General features: G+C 35.4%; 2 protein-coding genes across 4 annotated transcripts in view; both read left to right on the top strand.

The window, feature by feature from the left end:
- cltcl1 (clathrin, heavy chain-like 1) overlaps window positions 1–18,431 on the top strand; it is a 57,633-nt gene extending 39,202 nt beyond the window's left edge. For 2 of the 3 annotated variants that reach the window (XM_081349131.1, XM_081349130.1), the window contains 14 exons: window positions 654–837; window positions 905–1,097; window positions 1,816–1,973; window positions 3,148–3,312; window positions 5,067–5,174; window positions 5,265–5,432; window positions 7,923–8,072; window positions 9,470–9,601; window positions 10,481–10,591; window positions 10,671–10,841; window positions 12,096–12,317; window positions 13,727–13,753; window positions 16,359–16,434; window positions 17,631–18,431. In XM_081349131.1, coding sequence (XP_081205257.1) covers window positions 654–837; window positions 905–1,097; window positions 1,816–1,973; window positions 3,148–3,312; window positions 5,067–5,174; window positions 5,265–5,432; window positions 7,923–8,072; window positions 9,470–9,601; window positions 10,481–10,591; window positions 10,671–10,841; window positions 12,096–12,317; window positions 13,727–13,753; window positions 16,359–16,434; window positions 17,631–17,737 — 1,972 coding nt within the window. In that variant the 3' untranslated portion in view covers window positions 17,738–18,431. The remainder of the gene's footprint in view (window positions 1–653; window positions 838–904; window positions 1,098–1,815; window positions 1,974–3,147; window positions 3,313–5,066; window positions 5,175–5,264; window positions 5,433–7,922; window positions 8,073–9,469; window positions 9,602–10,480; window positions 10,592–10,670; window positions 10,842–12,095; window positions 12,318–13,726; window positions 13,754–16,358; window positions 16,435–17,630) is intronic. The other variant, XM_081349129.1, reaches the window with a different exon arrangement.
- Window positions 18,432–19,788: 1,357 nt separating this feature from the next.
- The window catches only part of LOC308680906 (tricarboxylate transport protein B, mitochondrial), a gene marked incomplete at its 3' end in the record, with an annotated part of 23,494 nt that continues 17,841 nt past the window's right edge, over window positions 19,789–25,441 (top strand). The window contains exon 1 of the mRNA XM_081349354.1: window positions 19,789–19,873. Within this exon, the coding sequence (XP_081205480.1) occupies window positions 19,807–19,873 (67 nt within the window). The 5' untranslated portion in view covers window positions 19,789–19,806. The remainder of the gene's footprint in view (window positions 19,874–25,441) is intronic.

Genomic DNA, 25,441 nt, shown 5'->3' with positions numbered 1-25,441 from the left:
ACATCTGCTAAAAGAATAAATGTAATACATTACATTGTTATATTATATTATTACGTTTATAATACATTCAATTAGATTGTTTTTTTTGTTTCTCATTTGTAAGTGCTGTGAATAAAAGCATCTGCTAAATGAATGCATGTAAATTATTATATTATATTATTGGGTAACACTTTATTTTACAGTGTCCTTGTAACATATGTTACTTGTACTTACCATAGTAATAACAGTAAATTATGCATAATTACATGCAACTAACCCTCAACCAAACCCTAATCCTACCCTAACCCTATAGTAAGTACATGTAGTTGCTTAATATTACTCAGTACCTAAATATATAATTACACTGTAACAATGACACCTTGAAATAAAGTGTAACCTATTATTGTTATATTATCATAATGGAATCTATTTTAGTTTTATTTTATTTAATTTAAATATGATTAATGACATCCCTCATTTGTAAGAAGCTTTGGATAAAAGCATCTGCTAAATGAATACATGTAGATATTCTAATATATTATATTATATTATATTTTAATGGGATTGATCTAGTTTGCTGATGTCGATTATGCATATAATCAAATATATGCAATATATTTGATATATGCAAATATACTTTGAATGTCGACTGTAAACGTGTCTTTATGCATCAGAAACCTGCAGAACCTGCTGATACTGACGGCCATTAAAGCGGACCGTACGCGGGTCATGGAGTACATCAACCGCCTGGACAACTACGACGCTCCTGACATCGCCAACATCGCCATCAGCAACGAGCTGTACGAAGAGGCCTTCTCCATCTTCAAGAAGTTTGAAGTCAACACCTCAGCGATACAGGTGCGCAAACACACGATCACATGATCACCGGCACACGGCCGTCTGGATTGACAGGTTCTGATCGCAGGTTCTGATCGAGCACATCGGGAATCTGGACCGGGCGTATGAGTTTGCGGAGCGGTGTGGTGAGGGGTCGGTGTGGAGTCAGCTCGCTCAGGCTCAGCTTCAGAGAGATCTGGTTAAAGAAGCCATCGACTCGTACATCAAAGCCGGAGAGCCGTCGGCGTACATGGAGGTGGTGGATGCCGCCAGTAAGAACGGTGAGATGATCCGTCCTAAAACCACCTTAAAGCATGAAACTGACATTGAGATGGTCTTTTATTCTCTATTGTGTCGTATATCTGAGTGAAACGCTTCTTGAACGAGAACAAATGTAGGCGGGGCTTGATTTTGTCCGTGTGGAATTGATTGGATGGTTGTGGGTTGCTATTGGCTGATCTCATGTGAGTGACAGGTTGCCCCGCCCACATCATCAGAGAAGAGAAGAGACGCTGCAAGAGGAACTTATTCTGATTCAAGATCACCAGGAACATGAATTTAAAACAATAATGATAAATCATTTACAATAAATAATAAATAATATGAATTGTCCATTTTGATTTCATGGTGACTTTAATGGCTTTGATTGCTGAAAAGCTTCTATAATATGCCGCACATCAATCTGATATTTATATGTGGCTGTCTCATTATTATACTTATGCTGATTTATTAAATGTGCAATTTTCTACACTTTTTGTTGCATCTTATATTTTCCTTTTAGTCCACTTATAATAGTAGTAAAATTAAAAAACAGTCCAAATGTAGTTTTTCATGAGTAGGGAGGATATTTTGAGTCGTAAATGTTATAATTTTTCACATAGTACATCAAACTCTCTTTTAAATGTCATGAAAAATCATGTATTATGTGATATATCCTCATTATTTCACAGAATAAATTTCCTGAGCATAATATAATATGATAAATGTCTGTTTTAATAGGTAACTGGGAGGATCTGGTGAAGTTTCTTCAGATGGCGAGGAGTAAAGCCAGAGAGTCTTACGTCGAGACGGAGCTCATCTTTGCGCTGGCTAAAACAAACCGTCTCACTGAGCTGGAGGACTTCATCAACGGCCCAAACAACGCTCACATACAGCAGGTACAGTACAGTACGCAGCTTTACACGTGCAGTCTAGTGATGCACCAAAATAAATGTTCTTGAAACCGAAATGTATTTTTTTTTTTTTTTGGAATAACTAGCCTATAAAAATATTTCAACATCATACTGTTTTTTGTTTTAGAATCCCATTAAACAATGTTAAAAGTAATAATATTTGATATATATTAAGAGTTCAGATGCAAAAGCCTCTAAGTGCCATCTGAAATTTTCTTCTAGAATGATCATTTTTATCAAGCTCGTACATTTAAGTTCAGTAATTTCACTTAAATGACAATTCATAGGTCATTTTCATTGCTATTTAAGTGAAATTACTGAACTTAAATGTATGAGCTTGATAAAAATGATCATTCAAGAAGAACATTTCAGATGGCACTTAGAGGCTTTTGCATCTGAACTCTTCATATATATATATATATACATTTCTTTATAAATATATAGTAAATTTATCTGTAGTAATATTAAATACATTTATATTTAATGATATAATAATCATATATATATATATATATATATATATATATATATATATATATATATATATATAAAAACATTATTAAATATGCTGTATTAAATACATCCTGTAGTAATACATATTAACCGTATTGTATTTCTTGTTTAGCATGTCTTTACACACTGCTTAAAGTAATAAAATCTGAACAAATAACAATATTAATTAATTTTACAGTAATATTACGGTGTAAATCTTCACACAACTTAATATAAAATATATTATTGAATCGAAAACATGAGCAAATATTAATTAAATTTATAATAAATCGAAAGCATGAGCAAATATTAATATAATATATTGTGTGTGTACATAAATATATGTGTGTATAAATATATACAGTGTATATATATATATATTATATAATTTATATGTAATAATGAATATCTGTAAAATTATTATTTAAATTATTTAATTAAAATTAAGTAATCCTATTTTCCCTTTGAACCCTTTGACTTAATTTTTGGTGCATCCCTAATGCAAACCGTAATAAATAATCTTAAGAATTTACACTATTACCTATCTATTGTCCATCTATTAATCTATAATATATTTGAACTCAACATGATTGTTACGATAGCAGAGCGTGTGTTTTGAGGTCTGTCATGACATCACGTGTGTCCAGTAACATGTTTCTGTCTGCAGGTTGGCGAGAGGTGTTACGAAGACGGCATGTTTGAAGCCGCCCGTCTGCTCTTTAATAACGTGTCTAATTTCGCTCGTCTGGCGTCTACGCTCGTTCACCTCGGAGAGTTTCAGGCGGCCGTCGACAGCGCACGCAAGGCCAGCTGCACTCGCACCTGGAAAGAGGTGAGATGATCACAGGAGTGTCTTTAAAGTTGCACAAGTTTTTTCTTCCTTATAGTGTGTATGCGTGTGACGTCACCGGCGGCCGGAGTGACTGCGGTCACACACACTGAGTGGCAGAAACACTGAGTGGCAGCATTTGTTTTTAGCGTGAATGCCACGAAAAACACACAAAACACATCTAAAACAGGAAAGAGTTTTGAGATTGACTGCACAACTAGATTTGACGAGAAATCGGAGGTATATTTTTACAGACTGCCGAAAGATAAAGAGCAGAGAAGCAAATGGATCACAGAAACAACTGGATCCAGGCAGAGAAAGGTGGATTTTTTTAGTTATTATTTTGTGTCTAAAATCATCGCCTATATATTGTATTGGTACAGTATTGTATTGACAACTCATCAATTAAATATTTACAATCTTATATTCTGCATAATTGGATGATTTTAAATAAACGCTGACAAGTTTTAAGGCTGGACAATAAGATGATATATATAACATTGATATGAGTGATATTGATTTAGACTTATATTGTATTTATATAAAGCGTTCACTGGCAAATTTGCTTTATGTATTTCCTCGGCGTTGAAATCAGGCTCATATAAATGTCAGGAAACACAATTTCTGTCTGCATGTCATTATCCACGGATCACTGGATCTTTGGTAAGTTGTAAGGAACTTTATATCGAGTCCAATCTTTAGTTTAAACGGATAATCCCTCGTTTCACTTGCGTTTTCACAGTTTCCCCTGTTAACTCCAGTCACTCCGCAGCTCTTCTGCCACTTCCGGCTGAGGGAGTGTGATCTGGCCGGAAAGTGACGTCAATGCATTTCCTCTATTGTTTCATATATACAATTAAATGCTTCTGGAACAAGAACAAATGTGGGCGGGGCTTGATTTTGTCCGTGTGGAATTGATTGGATGGTTGTGGTTTGCTATTGGCTGATCTCATGTGAGTGACAGGTTGCCCCGCCCACATCATCAGAGAAGAGAAGAGATTCTGCAAGAGGAACTTATTCTGATTCAAGATCACCAGGAACATGAATTTAACACAATGATGATGTGCACAGATAACTCATTTATAATAAAAACTGCAATATTCCATAAAAAATATGAATTGTTAATTTTGATTTCATGGCTCAGTTTCCTGATGCACCTTCTCACCTTCTCAATTCAATTCAATTCACATTTATTTGTAAAGCACTTTTCACATCATTTCAAAGCAGCTTTACAGAAAGTGCATGAGTCCATATTACAATTTAGAGTGATCTGTTATCAGAGGTAAATTATGTATTTCAGAAATGTACATATACAAATCACAGTTAGCTAAAAATGTATTAATTTAAAAAAATTAAATTAAAGGCAGAAACAATGAGCTCATTGAAGTAATGAATACTTGTTAAACAAGTAATAAAAACTCAGTGAGTGTTTTAGCGCAATTTTCTCACGTCATGGGATCACAACACTAAGAGATAGTAAATCTTTTCCTGGATATTTTTTGTGCGTTCCCGAGATTAGACCTTCCTTAACATAATGCCGAAAACCCGAAGTCTCTAGGTGGTCTGGTTGAGGAGTAGATAGAAGTGCAAGATTGGTGCACACAGACAGAACAGAAATCATGAGTTAACAATTGCAATTTTGTCCGGTGGAAAATTGCGCTAAAAATGATTATGACATTTAGAAAAATGTTGCATTGTAATTATTCTGTCCTCATTGAAATCACAATAGTCATGTAAAGTCTAATGTTGGTGTTTAGGTGTGTTTTGCGTGTGTGGATGGAGAGGAGTTCCGGTTAGCGCAGATCTCCGGCCTTCACATCGTCACTCATGCTGATGAACTGGAGGAGCTCATTAACTACTACCAGGTGAACGACCTTCATCATCATCATCATCATCAGCTCAGTCTGGATGACATCAGTGCAGGTTCTCTGACGTCTCCTCTCTGTGTGTCTCAGGATCGTGGGTATTTCGAGGAGCTGATCGTGCTGTTGGAGGCGGCGTTAGGGCTGGAGCGCGCTCACATGGGCATGTTCACTGAGCTGGCCATCCTCTACTCCAAATACAAACCCCAGAGGATGAGAGAACATCTGGAGCTCTTCTGGTCTCGAGTCAACATCCCAAAGGTACTGACGCGTTTCTCAAAGTGTGAGTGTGGTACAGCAAGATCATAATAATAATACGTTTTATTTATATAGCGCCTTTCCAGGGCTCAAGGACACTTTACAGTGAACAAGCAACAATAATGGCAATTGACAATGATAACAAACAAAACAACAGTAGGTAGACGAGAGTAAAAGTACAGTAAAGGAGAATGATGTAGATGGGCCAGCAGAATACAATCAGACACAACGAAATGTAATACAACTTAAAGGGGGGGTACAATGGTGTTTCATGTATTCAGAGTTGTTTACAGTGTTAAAGAGATGGATTCTCATGCTTAACATGGCCAAAGTTTTTTAAAAATATTTTGGACGAATAACGGAGAATTTCTGTGCCGAAAATCTTACTTCCGGGTTGGTACAAGTTTCGGCTGTTTTTTTTTTTGACCGTGGATCTAATGACGTAGACCAGAGTGGAACTCCTTATATGAGCATTTCTCCCGGAAAAGCGCGACCGCGCACCTCAACGCGCTTCAACAGGAAATCATCGGCAGCGCTGCATAGTGTCTCCAAAGTGTTTTTGGTGAGGGAAAGCTTACCAAAGAACCCAGCGTTAGGAACAGTGGATGCAGAAACGAGTTGTGTAGACTGTTTGTTCCCTGCATTTCGACGATGAATGTTTTATAAACAAAGCCCAGATCGACGGATTCTCTCTATGGCTCTGGCTTCGCCCACACGGCCCGCCTCCAGACGCTCGTTTTTTTCCGGAAAGACTCGGTACAGCCTATTTTCTCTTATAAATATAATAAAACTAAACAAAGACTTTTTGGAGATATGAAGGATGCAATACTACTCTATAGGTACTCAAGATTAACAGGAGATTGAGTGAAAATGAGCATTTCACCCCCCCTTTAAGAATGGTAACATTCAGAAAATAAGTGAGTTTTGAGCGTAGTTTTAAATTCAGAAATAGTATTAACACAACAGAGTGATCGGGGGAGAGAGTTCAGATCATGGGTTTGATTCCCAGGAAATGCATGAACTGATCAAATGTAAACCTATATAAGCGTCTGGATAAAATATGGAAGCTTGTTTCCACCACAGAGTGAAAAATAAAAAAAGGTAATTGCGACTTTTTAATCTCACAATTCTGACTTTTTCTCTCACAAATTGCAAGTTTACATCTCACAATTCTGACTTTTTATCTCAAAATTACGTGATATAAAGTCGCAATTGTGTGTTACTAAGTCAAAATTGCGTGATATAAAGTCGCAATTGTGTGTTATAAAGTCAGAATTATGAGATATAAACTCGCAATTGCGAGAAATATACTTGAAATTCTGACTTTTTTCCTCAGAATTGCATGTTTATATCTCGCAATTCTGACTTTATAATACGCAATTGGGAGATATAAAGTCAGAATTGCATGATATAAATTCGCAATTGCGTGTTATAAAGTCAGAATTGCGAGATATAAACTATTCTGAGGTAAAAAAAATTCTTAGAATTGGACTTTATATCTCACAATTCTGAGAAAAGATGTCAGAATTGCGTGATATAAAGTCACAATTGCGAGAAAGAAAATCTGAATTCTGACTTTATAAGACGTAATTCTGACTTTATAACACGCAATTGCGTCTTTATTTCACGCAATTCGGACTTTATATCTCGCAATTCTGAGAAATAAAGTCAGATTTGTGAGATGTAAACTCGCAATTGTGAGATAAAATGTTGCAATTATCTTTTAAAATGTTTTATTCTGTGGCGGAAACAAGCTTCCATAATAAAAGCGTCTGGCTAATGCATGAATGAAAAACTTTCAAAGCAATATTTTTTTTAAATGCTGATAAGTATCCAGTCGGTCATCCAAGCCTCAACATTAGCACTGCAGGAACATCACACATCACATTTTTTTTTTTCATTTCCTTTTTTGATTCGTTTTTTGTGTGTTTTAATATTGTGACGTTTGTTTGTAATATTGTAAAGTTGGTTTGCCTGTTATATCTACACTACTGCTCAAAAGATTGGTGTCAGTAAGATGCTAATGATTCAGAAAGAAGTCTCTTCTGCTCACCAAGACTGCGTTTATTTGATCAAAAATACAGGAAAAAATGTAAAACATTGAAATAGTATTACAGTTTAAAATTGCTTTTTTTATCTGAATATATATACTGGAGTAATAATGCTGACAATTCAATCACAGGAATAAATTACATTTTACTATATAGAAAAATGTAATTTATTCCTGTGATTGAATTTTCAGCATCATTACTCCAGTCTTCAGTGTCACATGATCCTTCATAAGATATTATTTATTAATTTATTTGATAAAATATATTATATTTTATTGTAATTATATATAATTGTCATATTTTTTCTTATTATATATATATATATATATATATATATATATATATATATATATATATATATAAGACTATAAATTGTGTTGGAAAGTCATGCTTTGTGTCAAGGTCAGTTGTGTTTATGATGCGCTGTCTTGTGATTGGTCAGGTGTTACGAGCGGCTGAACAGGCTCATCTGTGGGCGGAGCTTGTGCTCCTGTACGATAAATACGAGGAGTTTGACAATGCCATCATAACGATGATGAAACACCCGACAGACGCCTGGAGAGACGCTTCCTTCAAAGAGCTCATCAGCAAGGTGAATATAATCCTGTAGATCAAACTATAGAGCAGCGTCACGGTCATGGCTTCCTTTTCCAGGGAGAGTGAAAAATGAACATGAATGCAGTCACATTGGATAAAAGTGTTTGTCAAATGCATAAATGTGCATGCAAATGAACAAACACACACTTTGATGAAATGTTGCTCTTTCATGGCTTAAAGCTACAATATGTAATTTTTTTCGTAGCTAGGGGTTGCTAACCTCTTACATTAACAAAGTGTCGGTTGATGACGTATAAGCGGAATTATGAACTTGTCGTCATGCCGATGGATCTAATAATGTTTATGGATGAGTGAATACACTGATGTGTTTAACATGACTGTGAATGAAGCAGAGCGCGAGTGCTAATGAGAGACAGATCTCAGCGCCACACGCGAGTCCCGCGGATATAAAGAGATGAGGACATCTCATTCTACCGAACGCAAGAGCTGAATAATACTCACACTGGTCAGTTTATTAGAAGAATCAAACGTGTGCGCTGTTTCACTCGCTCTACACTATCACACTAAACTGCATTTGAGTGTGTTAAAGTTATAATGTTATTCTGTGTGTTAGTTTGTCAGTATGAGACTAGCAGTGAGCGAGATCAACATTAGAATAACACACTGATCATATTCTAACATCTCATCATGTTGAGCTGTATAACATTGATTAGTTTTATGTACATTTGCGCGTCTTTGTCGAGTGGAAGTTAGCCGCGGACGCTAGCTCTCGGCATCTCGAAAACGGCACGCTGATATTGATCCTCGTTTTAGTTCTCCTTCTGTCCCAAAGTCTTCTTGCTATGGTCCATAATGTTTGAAACAACAACAGCGTGAGCGCGCCGCTAGACGTAACGCAGTCGTCCACGTCTGTCGCCATGGTTACTACGGCAGTACGAGCGGAAACCAGGGATAACGCGGATATTACGTCATTGACAGACCACGCTGAACAGGGACGAGCCGTTATTTAAAATTGAAATTTCTCAGAAATTAAACATCTTTGGGAACTTTTGGGATATTGTAAGGACACAACTGCAGGAAATGTATCACACTGTGCAAGTGATTTCTGGATATTTTATTGCAAAAATCTTACATATTGTAGCTTTAATGGAGTTATGCTCAGTTATGCTTCAGTTAATATCTACTTCTTTGTCTCAGATGTTTCTCCCAAATGAGTCAGTAGTTGTCATGCAGTAAGAAGCTGTAGAATGATTGTGCATTTGATGAGAAATGTTTGAGTTGTTCGAAGCATTGAGATGATCTTTTCTGAAACTCTAGAGGACGCATGTGAGATTACTGTGGTCTTTTATGAGGAGAAACATCATCTGCTCTGTGTCTTCGATCTTTATCGATGTGTATTTTTTCTTCTGTTCGCTCGTCTCTCTCGTGAAGGTGGCGAATGTGGAGCTGTATTATAAATCTCTGCAGTTTTATCTGGACTATAAACCGCTTCTGCTCAATGATCTGCTGTCTGTTCTCACTCCTCGACTGGACCACAGCCGAGCCGTCAGCTTCTTCAGCAGGGTACGTCATATATATATATTAATAAATGATGTCCAGCCTAGAAAAATGCACATCTTCCTCACCCTTTATTCAAATATTCTAGCATTTTTTAAAGATTTTGTAAGCATTTTGCATAGTTGTGATTGGAGTCGATTGTTTTATTTGTGATAATAATGCAGTGAAACGTATCAAATTGTGGGACATAATTAATTTTTGACCAGGCTGTCATGTAAAAGGAAATGATGAACACATGCAAAAACAAGAGAGTTAATAACAGTTAATAGTTAATAATTAATAAAACAGTTAATAAATAGTTAAAAATAATAGCTTTTTCCTGTGAGATTTTTTTTCATGCATTTTTTTTGCATAGTAAAATAAAACCTGTAGTTGTAGTTTGCCTTTTTTTTGTCAAATAATTTTGTCAGATAAATTTTAATGTTTTGTTCTTCCCTCATATTTAAAATATTCAAAAAATCTAAAGTATATTCGGCATATTTTTATGGTTTAATTGAACTTGTAGAGTAATTTTATATATATATATATATATATATATATATATATATATATATATGCAGTGTTATTTTAGTATTATTTATATGCTATTGAAGTAGTTATTAACATTTTGAAATATTTTCAGTTTTCATTTTAATTTTAGTTGAAATTTTTAGTAATTTTATTTTGAGCTTTTGTCATTTTTAATAGTTATTGTGTCTTTTAAATAGTTATATTTTGCTTTAATTAAATATTAGTTCACTTAGTGACTTTTCAGTTAGTTTCTACGACAACATTCCTAATGTTTTCCATGTAATATTTGTATGTTATTTCAGCTGTATTTCAGTTAACAGTAGTGATTTTAACTGTAGTGAGGAGTAAGCCTGCTGTGATGATCTGTGTTTGCAGCTGAATCAGTTACGGCTGGTTAAACCGTATCTCAGATCAGTGCAAAGCCACAACAACCGAGCCGTGAACGAGGCGCTCAACGACCTGCTGACGGAGGAGGAGGACTATCAGGTACACACACTCGTCTTCTTCATCTGTTCTTCATGAGAGCGCAGGGATGTGAAGCGTGTTCCTCTGTTGTCCTGCTCAGGGTCTGCGCGCCTCCATCGACGCGTACGATAACTTCGACTCCATCGGTTTGGCTCAGAGACTGGAGACGCACGAGCTCGTCGAGTTCAGACGCATCGCAGCGTATCTCTACAAGAGCAACCAGCGCTGGGCTCAAAGCATTCAGCTCTGCAAGAAAGACAAGCTTTACAAGGTACAAACACACTCACACACACCACTCCGACAGAGAATAACAGTATACGTATATATACAGGTGAAACTCAAAAAAAAATTATATCATGCAAAAGCTCATTTATTTCAAGAATTCAACTTAACAGGTGTGAAACTATATTATATAGACTCATTTAAAATCCTTTTTTTTTTTAAACTGATTTCATGTAATATTCTAATTTTCTGAGATTTTGAATTTGGGGTTTTCATAAGCTGTAAGCCATAATCATCAAAATTATAACAAATAAAGGCTTGAAATATCTCACTTTGCATGTAATGAGTCTATATAATATATTAGTTTCACCTTTTAAGTTGAATTACTGAAATAAATGAACTTTTGCACGATATTCTAATTTTTCAGTTTCACCTGTATGTATGTATATATATATATATATATGAATACATTTTAATTTTAATTTTTTTTTATATATATTTTTATTTAAATTTAAAGTTTATGTTTTTAAGTTAGTCATTTTTAGCACATCAAGTTAAACTAAATGAAAATGAGAAATGTTTGGCAACTATAGCTGAAATAAAACAAGTTTACACTGTTTTATATTTTATTTCAGTTAATATTTATTTTATTTCAAGCAATATATATATATATATATATATATATACACATTTATTTATACTTTTAATAGAACATATTAATTATGCAAGACACTAGGTTTCATGATTATTTTTTTATTATTATTATTATGGTTATTTATTTGTTTAGTCTTTTATGCTTTATTAAACAATGTATTAAAATATTTGTTAGATAATTATATTAATAATAATTTTAATATTAAATGATCTTCCACCTTCTTTTTTGTTGCTTTGTGTCTATTGAGGAATGATTTACCCAGAAATGAAAATTCTTTCTTTATTAATAAATTAAAAAAACATTATTCTCACTGAAATGTTACATTTTGTTTTTGTTTGTTTTCATAGTTTTTTTTTTTTATAATTGAGTGACTATTTTCCACCCTCTTTTTTTTTTTGTCTGTAAAGGAAAAACATTTTTTTAATAATATTTTTTCATTAAAAAAATGTAATTAAGTACCTATTTTTTCATAACTTTCATAAATAAATGTGTTTTTTTTGCTGCTTTGTCTGTAGAGGAATGATTCTTTCATTATTTACTTGCCCTCTTTCACGTATACAAAACCGTATGACTTTCTTTCTACAACAGAATGATTACAGTATATATGTCAGGGCGTGACACGTGTGTGTGTGTGTGTGTGTGTGTCAGGATGCGATGCAGTTCGCGGCCGAGTCTCAGGACGGCGCTCAGGCTCAGGATCTCTTGCGCTGGTTTGTTGAGGAGGGGAAGCGTGAGTGTTTCGCTGCGTGTCTCTTCAGCTCATATGATCTTCTGGCTCCGGATGTGGTCCTGGAACTGGCCTGGAAACACGGACTCATGGACTTCGCCATGCCTTACTTCATTCAGGTGATGCGGGAGTACCTGAGCAAGGTGCGTATGAAACACACACACACACACACACACACACACACACACACACACACACACACACACACTGCTGGAACATGGCTCAATTAAAAAACATAATAATAATTTCAATTCAACAAAAATGTATTTCGGTCCTCACAGATAATTTTCCAAAGTAAAGAAAAAATATATATATACATAGTAACCAAAAAAGGTGTAGGCTGAAGCTGGCTCATATACTTCTATTGCAAGTCCACTTACTTTCAAATGACCTTTTTCCTCCTCATGTCTGACCCTTAATATAAACATGCCGTTTCAGCAACTGGATTTTTATGATTTTTATATAAACACTTTCTCCACAAACAGGACACACTTTTCTCATACGTACTGGAACAATAGTGTCTTTTCCCTGCGATGTTTAGGAATAATAGCATCAATTTTACTTCATACACAAGACTTTCTGAACAGCAAGTATGCCATATTAATGTGTTTAATGAATTTATCCTTATGTTATCACAAAATGGATTTCAGTTTTCGATAACACTTTACAATAAGGTTTTATTTGTTGATATTAGTTAACTACATTTGAACTAGCAATGTGTTTATTAATCTTAGTTCATGGTAATTTCAACGTTTACTAATACATTATTAAAATCAAAAGTTGTATCTGTTAGTATTATTTTATTATTATTATTTTATTATAGTATTATTTAAAAAATATGAATAAATACTGTAACAAAAATATTTCTCATTGTTAGTTATTGCGTTAACTAATGTCAACTATATTGTATAGTGTTACCCAGATTTCTGTTCATTTGAGTCCATATTCAGCATTGTTTTTTTTTTTGGACAATTGTAAAATATTTAGTCGGTAACATTTTAATGTAAGGTTTCATTTGTTAACATTGTACTAACAATGAACAATACTTCTACAGCATTTATTAATATTAGTCAATGTTCATTTCAACATTAGTTAGTAACACTGTGATCTAATATAAACAATGAACAATTAGATTTTTATAAGATTAATAAATGCTTTAGAAAATACATTGTTCATTGTTAGTTCATGTTAATGTTAACAAATGAAACCTTATTGAAAAGTGTTACAGTTTAGTCAAATGTTTCTGTGTATCACTATGCTTATATAAAAAAGTGTTTTCTACTTCTATTTATTTGTTCAGATTAAAAGCTGTCGCCCCAAATTAAACCCTTAATATTTCAGTGCCTGGAAAAATATTGTTCTGATTTGCATAAATGAACTTACATAATCTGAGTAGATATCAGAAGATATAACAGCCTCATGTAGATAAACGCACACTATGTAACTTTTGTTTGTTCAAAATTAAAGTACTGAGTCAGTACATCATCATCAGTCCTTCTTTTGAAGCGTGTTTTGCCTGTGTTAAAGCTCACATGAGTTTCCTCCTCCTCAGGTGGATGAGTTATCCGGGCAGGTGAAGGTCTCTGACCCGTTCTGTCTCTTTCTCTAGTAGATGTTAGCGCATGTAGAGTTCAGATGCTGCACTCTTTTAGACCAGGTTCCTCAATAGTTTGCTTGATTACCCACAATGCACTGCTCTGTAGCTCTATTGAGCCTGTTTGTTTGTTTGTGTGTGTGGGTGTTTGTGAGAAAGAGGATTATTCAGATGTATTCAGATTAATTATTGTGATGTAAAGTGGTTCGCTGGTTCAGTCCTCACTCGCTTTCAGCTGTGACAAACATAACCTTTCCAGACTAAAATGAGTATTCATTAATATAACAGGGTCTCTTTAAAGACGCAGTACGTCAGTTTGACCTGCAGGTGGCAACACGTCACTCTTAGATTTAACCTGGGAAAGCCTGACATAAGAGTCAGAAAAAATAAACAGAACTGCTTATTGATCCTTTAAACAAAAATTGTACAAAAATGTATGTGTTTTTTGTTGAGTATCATATTTGATGCATTTTATGGGTCGTATAGTATGATAAAGTATGAATATGGAGCACGTGCTGAAGAAGGAAAAAGCACGTACCGGTATAAGGACAAAATGAGCAATTTGCTGCACATGCTGATATTTATATGGACAAAAAGTAAGATTTTCAGATGGCTTGTAATGTAAAATAATGGGATCTTTACAGCAGTACAGCAGATACTTACATAACATGCATATAAATATCAATATCTGCCAATAATATGTCTTAGTTAGATGATATTTAAATGGTTTGGATGATGATCAAAGCTCTGTAGTTTTAAAACATATAATGCAATGCAATATAATGTTGCTTGAGAGATCAAATAAACCTTCCTCAAAAGCCTAATGATCATATTTGATACTCATGATTTTTCAATAAAATGATGTCGGGATTATCAAGTAAAGCGAAGCTGCTTCAGTCCAGTTGAAATATTACTAACAATATCAAAGTTATTCTTTATAGTTTATAGTTATTCTAGAGTTGAAGGAGGATGTTTGTACAATAAAAGACTTTTACTGGATAAAAGAGTGTAAATGATCAATCAGAGACAGAAGGACTGGAGGAGATCGAGTGTGACAGGTTTATCAGATCATGTTCATCATTTAGAAGTCCATCAAATATTATACAGTAGGCTGAATATTTATTTCTGTTTTACAAACAGAATTTATGGCATTTATAAAAAGCCATTAACCACAATATACAACAATATTTAATAATTAATGATAATAATCACAGTCAGGATTGCATGTCGGAAAGGAAATAGCGGCTCTTGCACAGAATAATGTTGAAGTTCAGGTAAATTTAAGGTTTTGTTTTTCAGTATAGATGTTACAACAGAGCAGAGAGTCTGAGAGAATCTGAGACAGTCTGGGAGAGTCTGGGAAAATCTGAGAGAGTCTGAGAGAATCTGAGAGAGAGTCTGAGAGAATCTGAGAGAATCTGAGAGAGTCTGAGAGAATCAGAGAGTCTGAGGGAATCTGAGAGAGTCTGAGAGAATCTGAAAGAGTCTGAGAGAGTTTAAGAGAGTCTGAGAGAGTCTGAGAGAATCTGAGAGAGTCTAAGAGAGAGTCTGAGAGAATCTGAGAGAGAGTCTGAGAGAATCTAAGAGAGAGTCTGAGAGAATCTGAGAGAGAGTCTGAGAGAATCTGAGAGAGTCTGAGAGAATCTGAGATAATCTGAGAGAGTCTGAGAGAATCAGAGAGTCTGAGGGAATCTGAGAGAGTCTGAGAGAATCTGAAAGAGTCTGAGAGAGTTTAAGAGAATCTGATAGAGTCTGAGAGAGTCTGAGAGAATCTGAGAGAGTCTGAGAGAATCTGAAAGAGTTTGAGAGAGTTTAAGAGAATCTGAGAGAGTCTGAGAGAGTGTTAGAGAATCTGAGAGAGTCTGAGAGAATCTGAGAGAGTCTGAGAGAGTGTGACAGAGTCTGAGAGAATCTGAGAGAATCTGAGAGAATCTGAGAGAGTCTGAGAGAATCTGAGAGAGTCTGAGAGAGTCTGAGAGAATCTGAGAGAGTGTGAGAGAGTCTGAGAGAGTGTGACAGAGTCTGAGAGAATCTGAGAGAGTCTGAGAGAATCTTATAGAGTCTGATAGAGTCTGAGAGAGTCTGAGAGAATCTGAGAGAGTGTGAGAGAGTCTGAGAGAATCTGAGAGAGTCTGAGAGAGTCTGTTTGTTCAGGGGTTCAAGCTGAATTCATAACAGAAATGAAATATAAGTGTTAGAGGAACAAACACTAAGCAGAGGAACATCAACAAACAAACAGAGTTTGAGTTCATTACTTTCACTGTGCTGTTATGATATTATTTCACATATTCTAATGATGAATACAAGTCATTGTGTTTCTCTAACGCTTCACTGTGTCAAAGCAGCTTTACAGAAAACCATGCATTAAGGCATTAAACAACTGTTAAGTGAATGTGAGTGTATTTTGTCATGCAGCATTTTTTTGCATGTCATGTGTGACATTATTGGGCATTTGCATGTAGTGATGATGATGATGTCGATTGGTAAGCTCAGGTTTATGTGTGGATGAGTGTGTGGACAGGGCGTTTGGATGAAAGGACGCAGGGTGACACTTTGACAGTGATGTTGACGTCTTCTGCATCTCCTACAGGTGGATAAACTGCAGGAGGACGAGAACAAGAGAGCGTCTGAAAACGAGTCTCCCGAATCCTCCTCCATAGTCTACGGTACGCTCATGATCAAGCCTGTCCAATGCAGGATCAACAAACTCATTTGATCTTGCTTTGATGAGTCAAAATATAATCCATAACAGGAAACAACTGATGCTCAGAAACTTGACTCTGTTTCTTAAAAATAATTATTTAATTCACAGATATCATATATGTGAATTTATTGCTATGAATTATATCCGTTTTAGGCAATATTCTGATAACTTCTAACTGTTGCATCAAAGTCAGTTTATAATGTTTCTGGTTATTTAAATATTTAAATAATCTACACCATGTAGATTCACCATTATATATGTCAATTATATTTATTTACATTTAAACTACATTTGAATAGTAAATTATATTTATAAAATGTGTTTATGCATTTATTTATGCATTAAACATTAATTTATTTATGCATTTATTTATAGATGCATTAAGCATTTATTTATTTATGCATTAAGCATTTATTTGTTTATGCATTTATTTATTCATTTATTTATTTGTCCATTCATTTATGCATTTATTTATTGATGTATTTATTTATTTGACCATTTTTTATGCATTTATTTATTTATTTATGCATTTATTTATTTATTTATGCATTAAGCCTTTATTTATTGATGCATTAAGCAGACTTTATTTATGCATTTATTTATTTATTAATGCATTTATTTATTGATGCATAAAGCATTTATTTCTTTATGCATTTATTTATGCATTGAACATTTATTTACTTAGGCAGTTCTTTATTTCTTTTTCTTCTTCTTCTTATTATTATAATATTAATATTTTTATTTAATTTTTTTTAATAAACTAGGATACAGACTGTTGCAGAAGTATGTCCTCATGCTTTCATCTGATTGGTTAGTGGCAAGAAAGCCTGTTGAAATGACTCTTCCAGTGCATTACAGTATCATTGAGAAACTACTCCAACCTGAGAGCCAGGACAAATGATTAATTAATTTTTAGCAGTAAATGGCAGCTTTTGAAACCCTGCATTGTTCCATTCTCTTTTAAAGAAAGCATGTTTTCTCCCCTACAGGTCAGCCTAACCTGCTTTCTGATATATGATTGTAATTCAGCAGAAACCGGTGTGAGAACCTGCCCTGATACTGAGTGCCTGTGTTGTAGTATCAATCACAGATTAACTTAAAACCTTCCATTCATTAATGTAAATGTGTGTGTGTGTGTGTGTGTGTGTGTGTGTGCAGGGCAACAGCTGATGTTGAACGGCACTCAGACCGCAGTCACACCCCAGCCGGGTTTCCCGAGCTACGGATTCGCTCCTCCTGTGTACGGCTTCAACCTCCAGCCTTAAGTCCCATGCTTTCCTCCCGCTAGGAATTCTGGGAAACGTGTGCCTGTGACACCGAAGCTCGACTGCTGCTTTCAGGAAGCATGAAAACTGTATCCCAGCAATCACACAAACACGCCGCACGAAACGCTCCTTAAACACGCGTGTTGTTCATGACAAACAAGCTGCTCGTTAACTTATGTTTTCTTTGAATTTGATCAACTCTATGGCACTGATGACGAGAGGAGAGATGCTAAACATAAACGACACTACTCTAAAACCAACCGGTTCGTGTGAACACTAGTGAGGGTGAACGGTACCATGTTTTTAGTGACAGACTCAATTCTTTGGTTCTTTTTTCTGTTCTCATCCTTTTAATTCTCCAGTATTAACTTTGTTTACATTTTAAGTGGTACTAAATTTCAGTTGTACAATGTGAAAATCACAAGCGAACGTCTGTGTGTTTAACGCTGCCCACACCGTCTCGACCGCGACATGTTTACTAGGTCAGTGTAGTTGTGCATGATCATCAGTGTTACTGCGAGCCATATGCACTGTCTGTTGTGTAATGTTGTAGTAAAAAGAGACATTAATTTTTTTAGGAAAACAATATGCACAAAAAACAAAAAAACACAAAAAGTGAGGATGTTTGGGTTGCTCAGTGATGTGTAGTGACTCAGATTGAAGAGTCAAGAATAAAGTTTACATTTCATGTGCCGCTGCTGTCTGTCTCAGTCTCTCAGGTCACTGGAGTTCACTGTGTTGTTCCGGTTGAATGTGGGTTTGTGGGTTTTTCCTGCGGTAATTGCACATTCATGTTGGTTCTTTCTCAATGTTTAACGTACCAGGAAGAAAAACACAGCTGGGATTAGTTTTGCTTTCAGTGTCACGATAGTGGCAGAGATATGATTCAATGTTTATGTTGCAGAAAATAATTTTATATTCCCTAGTACAGTGATGATTCATACTTTCATTTACCATGATACTGTACTGTATCTTTATGTATGTATTTTCATGTATTTACATGAATAGAAACTAACGATACTTCATAGAAACTAAAATTCCCCAAAACTACGACTAGCATCATAAATGTCCAAAAACATGGTATTACCATGGTACATACAAATCCATTGTAGGTTTTTACTTTTATTGGATTTTATTGCATAATGTAACAGTAGCTCCTTTATATCGTTCACACTCAGTTTAACAGTCTGGCTTGAGACGCAAAACAATGGTTGCACTTTATTTAGTGATCTGGGTTTTTGTTGTTTTTTTGCAGGTCTGCTGTATGAAGGTCCAAACCTACAGAAATTGAAGATAAATAATAGGAAAATAAATAAATATAAATATATATATATTTAGTGTAGGGTCCAGTTCTCACTACTAACTAGTTGCTTAATAGCATGCATATAACTTGGATATTGGCTGTTTATTATTACTGTACTTATAAAGCACATTCTACTTATAACTAAGTACTTATAATGCCTTATTGTGCATAATCATATTCTTAATCATAATCCACCCTAAACTTAACTACTACCTTACTTACTATAAATAAGCAGTAATTAGGAGTTTGAGGCAAAAGTCATAGTTTATAGTAACCTACAGTGTGAACACACACTCTCTCTCACACACACACACACACACACACACACACACACACATATGTATATGTATAATATATTGTATACAAGTTTTTTCCTTTATTTTTATATTTCCCCCCACATGTTTTTTCCATAGGCTAATTGAATATTTATTTTATTTATATATTTATGTCTGCAGGTTTGGATGCTTGGACCCTATGCTTATTTCAAACTACAATCTAAAGCTATTTTCTCTCAGTCAGAATCAGATGATGATGTGCAGGAGTTTTAGGGTTGAGATTCGGTTCGGATCCTTAATCGAGTTTCTCTTCTCGAGGGCGTGGCAGAGAGGGAGAGAGAGAGAGAGAGAGAGAAAGCGCTGCGAGCCCCGCCCCTGTGTGAGATCTGATTGCTGATTGGCTGAGAGCAGTCTCATGTCATCAGTCTATGATCGCGAGCTGCTCTCGGAAGCAACAGTGCTGCGCGCGTTCGTGAGAGTCTTGACTGAAGATGACGCGTGAACGCGGAGCTGCGAGCAAAGCCAAACTCACTCATCCTGGAAAAGCCATCCTGGCAGGTCAGTTGCACATCATTTCATCAAAAACTACAGATTAATAAAACTGGTCATCCAGAACTGAACTCACGGACACATTTAAGATGAAGTGTGTTGATTTCGGAACTGCTTTCGTCTGAACTTGCGAAAGAAGCTTTAGAAAAGGAGATAAAATACTGAAGATTGAATTTGTGTTGGTTTCTACAGGGAATATGTGTGAATGAATATATTCAGAAAACTACTGTTTTTTTGTTTTGTTTTTAGCAGTTTACATGTACTAGGCTAGATCTTTTGGTAACTAGTTACAGCGGTTTATTAGCCTATATTACCTAATACAAAAACAATAAACAAACAAAAAAGTTACTTTACCTGCGAATGCTGTTGTTGACACATCAAATGATGTTATTTAACGGATAAATCATTACATTATTAAGTTTTAAATTTCATTAAGTATATATACACACATATATATAATGTGTGTGTGTGTGTGTGTGAGTGAGTGAGTGTGTATATAAATATATATATATATATATATATATATAAATCAATTCTCACTAAGTATTTGCTTATTAGCATGTATATTACTAGGATATTGACTGTTTATTGTACTTATAAAGCACATATTAATGCCTTATTGTGCATAATTATATTCTATATCCCTTAATCCTACCCAATACCTAAATTTAAAACTACCTTACTAACTACTGATAAGCAGTAATTAAGAGTTTATTGAGGCAAACGTCATAAATTTTATGCATATACGCACACTACAGATTAGCCAAACTCAGAAGAACGTTATATTTGTGCATTAGAGGAGATTAAATATGATGCTTTAGTTAAAGGTCAGATCTACACAAGGACACACAGCTGATGTCCTCCAAACAAACCCTGATGCTCACTTATAAAAGAAAGACGGAGATAATACAAGCCCATGACTTTTAAGATAATAAAACTTTGTCAAAGGGTATGAAAGTGTTATACTTAAGTTAATTAATTTCTTAAAGGTCCCATGACATGCTATTTTTTGTAGGCTTTAATATAGGCCTTAGTGGTCCCTAGTACTGTATCTGAAATCTCTTTTAAAAAATTCAGCCTCGGTGCAGAATTATAGCCACTACAAGCCAGTCCCAGAATGAGCTTCCTTCAGACAGGCCGTTTCGGTGTCTGTAGCTTTAAATGTTAATGAGGAGGAGAAAGGCGGCGCAAGGTGGAGGGTGGGTGTGGCCTTGACCATCTTGCGCAACGGTACCGGTCCGTGCATGTTTACGTTGGATATAGCAATGGCACGAAGACACGCAGTCGTTCAAGCATTTCAGTTTGACCCAGAATCTGATCCGGATGGAGAAGCAACGACTCAGCGGCTCCAGCAGGACGTTTCCGAATGGTTAGTTTAAAATATTATGTCTGGATACGGTACTTTATTCGGATGGTTTAGTTATTATCATGTAGCTAACGCTAACCTACTGTTGCCTTTTCATGAGAGATCTGTAACATCTGTAATTTATCTTATTACAATTACATCATCAAGCTCTGCGATCTTGAAATGCGGATATCGCGCGTGCCGTATAACCAACAGGAAAACGGTTATCCAAATAACAAAGAAGTGTAAAACACTCGCGTTACAGTGTGTGTATTCACACACATAAACTGCATGGCTGCATAGCTAATGTGACAGACACATTCTACGTGTAACAGTCTAGGCAACCATAAACAGTAAAGCAACACACTTATATATCATTAGTTGACTTACTGTTCCGAGGTGTGTAACGTTAGCTGAGCCAAAGAGAGTGATCCAGACTTTAGTTTCAGACGTTCAGCAAGCCCAGCTCTGTGTTAACCCTTCGGTGTTCATTTGTACATCCAATTATTGAGCAAGTGTTATGCTTCGCTCGCGCAAAAGCCATGATATCTCTCGTGGACAAACTAAAATCGCGCGCGCGTTCCTACTTCCTAGCGCATTTTTTCATGTGCGGAAAATATTCTCTGGGCGGGCAAAGCAGAGACAGGGGAGGTAACATTCCTCCTTATGACGTCACAAGGAGGAGATTCAAGATCAGCGCGATTGAGCTTCCATTTTCTCAAAGGCAGAGAAAGATAACAAAAGCTCGATTTACACCGATTGAAATTTCTAGAAACTTGGGGACCATATACAGGCTAGGGGAACTCATATTAATGTTAAAAAACCTCAGAAAGTGAAAATTTCATGTCATGGGACCTTTAAGGCATTAATAATGATAATGAATTCAGTTATACAATGAACTTTGGTGAACAATTGTTTTTTCTTTATTCTTTATAATTATTAATATTTATAAATTAATCATATGAATAAAAGTATTAATTGCACAGCATCTGTGTCTTTTATCACATGCTCATGCCACTGTAAGCAACTCAAGCCCATAATATGTTTTTGCAGTGCTGCATAAGAGCATAATTGTAATGATGGTCTTAGAATAGATTCAGTGCAATTATAAAGTCGGTTTGGTCGTTCCGGTCTCTCCCTCTACCTGTCTCTGTGAACGCTGGCGGATCCGGTGTGGTGTTCTCTGGGTAATTGGTGAACTACCATCTGGAAACTGTTCGTCTGAAACGAAATGACAGGTTTTAATGTCTGTGATATTTTTCTCTTTATACGCTCGTGTGCTCAGCTCCACTCGTCTGTTATTACACAAACCAGCCTTTAGATGGAAATGCCACGTTTATTTACTGGACATAAAATGACAGGCTGGTGCTGGAGTGTTGGGCCCAATTAAAAACATATAAAAAACTGTATGTATATATAGCCTATGTTCTTTTTTTTTTATTTTTTTTTTGCCATTTTTTATTAGGATAGGACAGTAGCTAGACAGGAAGCGAGGTGGGAGAGAGAGGGGGGATGGAGTCGGGAAAGGTCCACGAGCCGGGACTCGAACTCAGGTCACCCGAAGCACAACAGCGCTATATGTCGGCGCACTTGCCTACGAGGCTATCGGCGCCGACAGCCTATGTTCATTTTAAAATTGAATTGTAATCATTATGAACTCCCCGGCCACTTTATTAGGTACACCTTGCTAGTATCGGGTCGGACCCTCTTTCAATTCTCACTACTAAGTAGTTGCTTATTAGCATGTATATTACTAGGATATTGACTGTTTATTATACTTATAAAGCACATATTAATGCCTTATTGTGCATAATCATATTCTTCATCCCTACATCACCTAAATTTAACAACTACCTTACTAACTACTGATAAGCAGTAATTAAGAGTTTATTGAGGCAAAAGTCGTAGTTAATAGCTACCTAAACTAAAGTGTGACCGTATATATGTTTTTATATTTATATATATATATATTATGCATATATGCACACTACAGATTAGCCAAACTCAGATGAATGTTACCGGCCACTTTATTAGGTACACCTTGCTAGCACCGGGTCAGACCCTCTTTTACTCTTCAGAAATGCCTTTATTCTTCATGGCACAGATTCAACAAGGTGCTTGAAACATTCCTCAGAGATTCTGGTCCATATTGTCATGAAAGAATCACTCAGTTTCTGCAGATTTGTCAGCTGCACATCCATGATGTGAATCTCTCGTTCCTCCACATCCCAAAGCTGCCCTATTGGACTGAGATCTGGTGAATGTTTGATTAGGGTCGGAACTAAACTCTGCAGGAGAGTGGCCCTCCTGGACCAACGCTCCCCACCCCTGATTTAAAGGAACAGTTCACTTAAAAATGAAAATTCTGTCATCATTTGCTCACCCTCAAGATGTTTCAAACCTGAATTTCTTTCTTCTGCTGAACACAAATGAAGATATTTCGAAGAATATCAGTAACCAGACAGTTGTTGGACCCCACTGACTTCAATAGAATTTTTTTTTCTACTATGAAAGTAAATGGGGTCCATGTCTGGTTACCGACATTCTTCAAAATATCTTCATTTGTGTTCAGCAGAAGAAAGATATTCAGGTTTGAAACAACTTGAGGGTGAGCAAATGATGACAGAATTTTCATTTTTAAGTGAACTGTTCCTTTAAATCATCTTTTTTCCCCATTCTGGTGCTCAGTTTGAACCGGAAATGTTCAATAAGTGATTTCGATCAGTTAAAACTATGTAAAAATCAGTAGTAAGATTGAAAAGCTCTTTTGTTTGTCGTGTTTCTAGAAGTTCAGGATGTGTTTGGATCTCGGGTGAGTGGACTAACAGAACAGACGGTTTACTCCTGTACGGTGTGTGTGTGTGTGTGTGTGTGTTGTTTTCGAGTGTGTTTCAGCTTTCAGCTGATGAGTGTATTGTATTGTATTGTAGAGTGGCTCTGGTCTACTGTCATACAAACCCAGCAGTGACCTGGAAACATACACACACACACACACACACACACACACACACACACACACACACACACACACACACACACACACACATTCCAGAGCAGTTTTCCACAGTCACATGTGGTGAGATTACGCCGTTGACAGGAGAACATGTTCACATGTGGGATCTGATTTTAAGGGAACATTCAGGGTTCGAGTTCAACTCTGTGTGCGAAATCTAAAACATTATTACCACAGAAAATCATATCCTGAAATTGAAAATTGAAACTGAAGTTTTATTTTATTTGCGAGCAATATAGTGACATATGACAAAGGCAATAAAGAAGCATTTGATTCGATCTATACAACAAGCTAAATTCACATTACTTTAACATTCGAAACGGAGTGGGAAGAAGTCAGACGCTCTGTTGCAGTTAAAAAGAAAAACAAAGGAAGCCGCTTCCTTAAATGTTAACGTTATCATAACTCTCAATTACATATTTATATATATTCACATGAAAAAACACAAACATATCGTATACCATATATTACGGAAGTTACAATTATAGTAATACCAACAATGGTAATCAGAATACAAGGTAAGATAACACAGCGTATGAATACATAAATACATCACCTGACGATTAAGCCCCGCCCCTAAATATAATATCCTCAAATCATGTTTTTATACACTGGAATATACATTTTGGGTAACTGTATTTTAAGGTGACGTTGTTACATGTACTTACTATAGTATAACAGTGAATTATGCATAATCTATAGTATGAACATGTAGTCATAGCAGCAAATTATGCATAATTATGTGCATATCTATAGTAAGTCAGTACTTATTTGAGTAAGTACAATGTAACTAACTACATCACCTTAAAATAAAGTGGAACCACATTTTGAAACAACACTTAAATATTATATTTTAATATGACACTAGTGTGATCAGCTCACTATCCTGCACATGCAAAATTATTCAACAATTACTTTGCTTCATCATTCATACTTCCTGCGTATTATTTCTCATATTCATTTTTTTAATATATTAAGGTAGATACAGCTATTTTTAACTGTATTATTATAAAGGTTCATGTTTATGATTTTTTTTTAATATTATTCTTACATGTGTTTGTGTAGTGAAAAAAATGTCTTCAGTATTTTAATAGAAAAACTAAAACAGTAAAATTCGCTAAAATATTAAAGACATGTTTATGTCTTTAATATTTTAGCGAATTTTACTGTTTTAGTTTTTTTAGCATTAAACATTTTTATCTACTTGACACTAACAGTT

This window comes from Scardinius erythrophthalmus, assembly GCF_964197995.2.
Source record: "Scardinius erythrophthalmus genome assembly, chromosome: 20".
Classification (NCBI taxonomy): domain Eukaryota; kingdom Metazoa; phylum Chordata; class Actinopteri; order Cypriniformes; family Leuciscidae; genus Scardinius; species Scardinius erythrophthalmus.
This window is presented reverse-complemented; position numbering and strand designations above follow the sequence as displayed.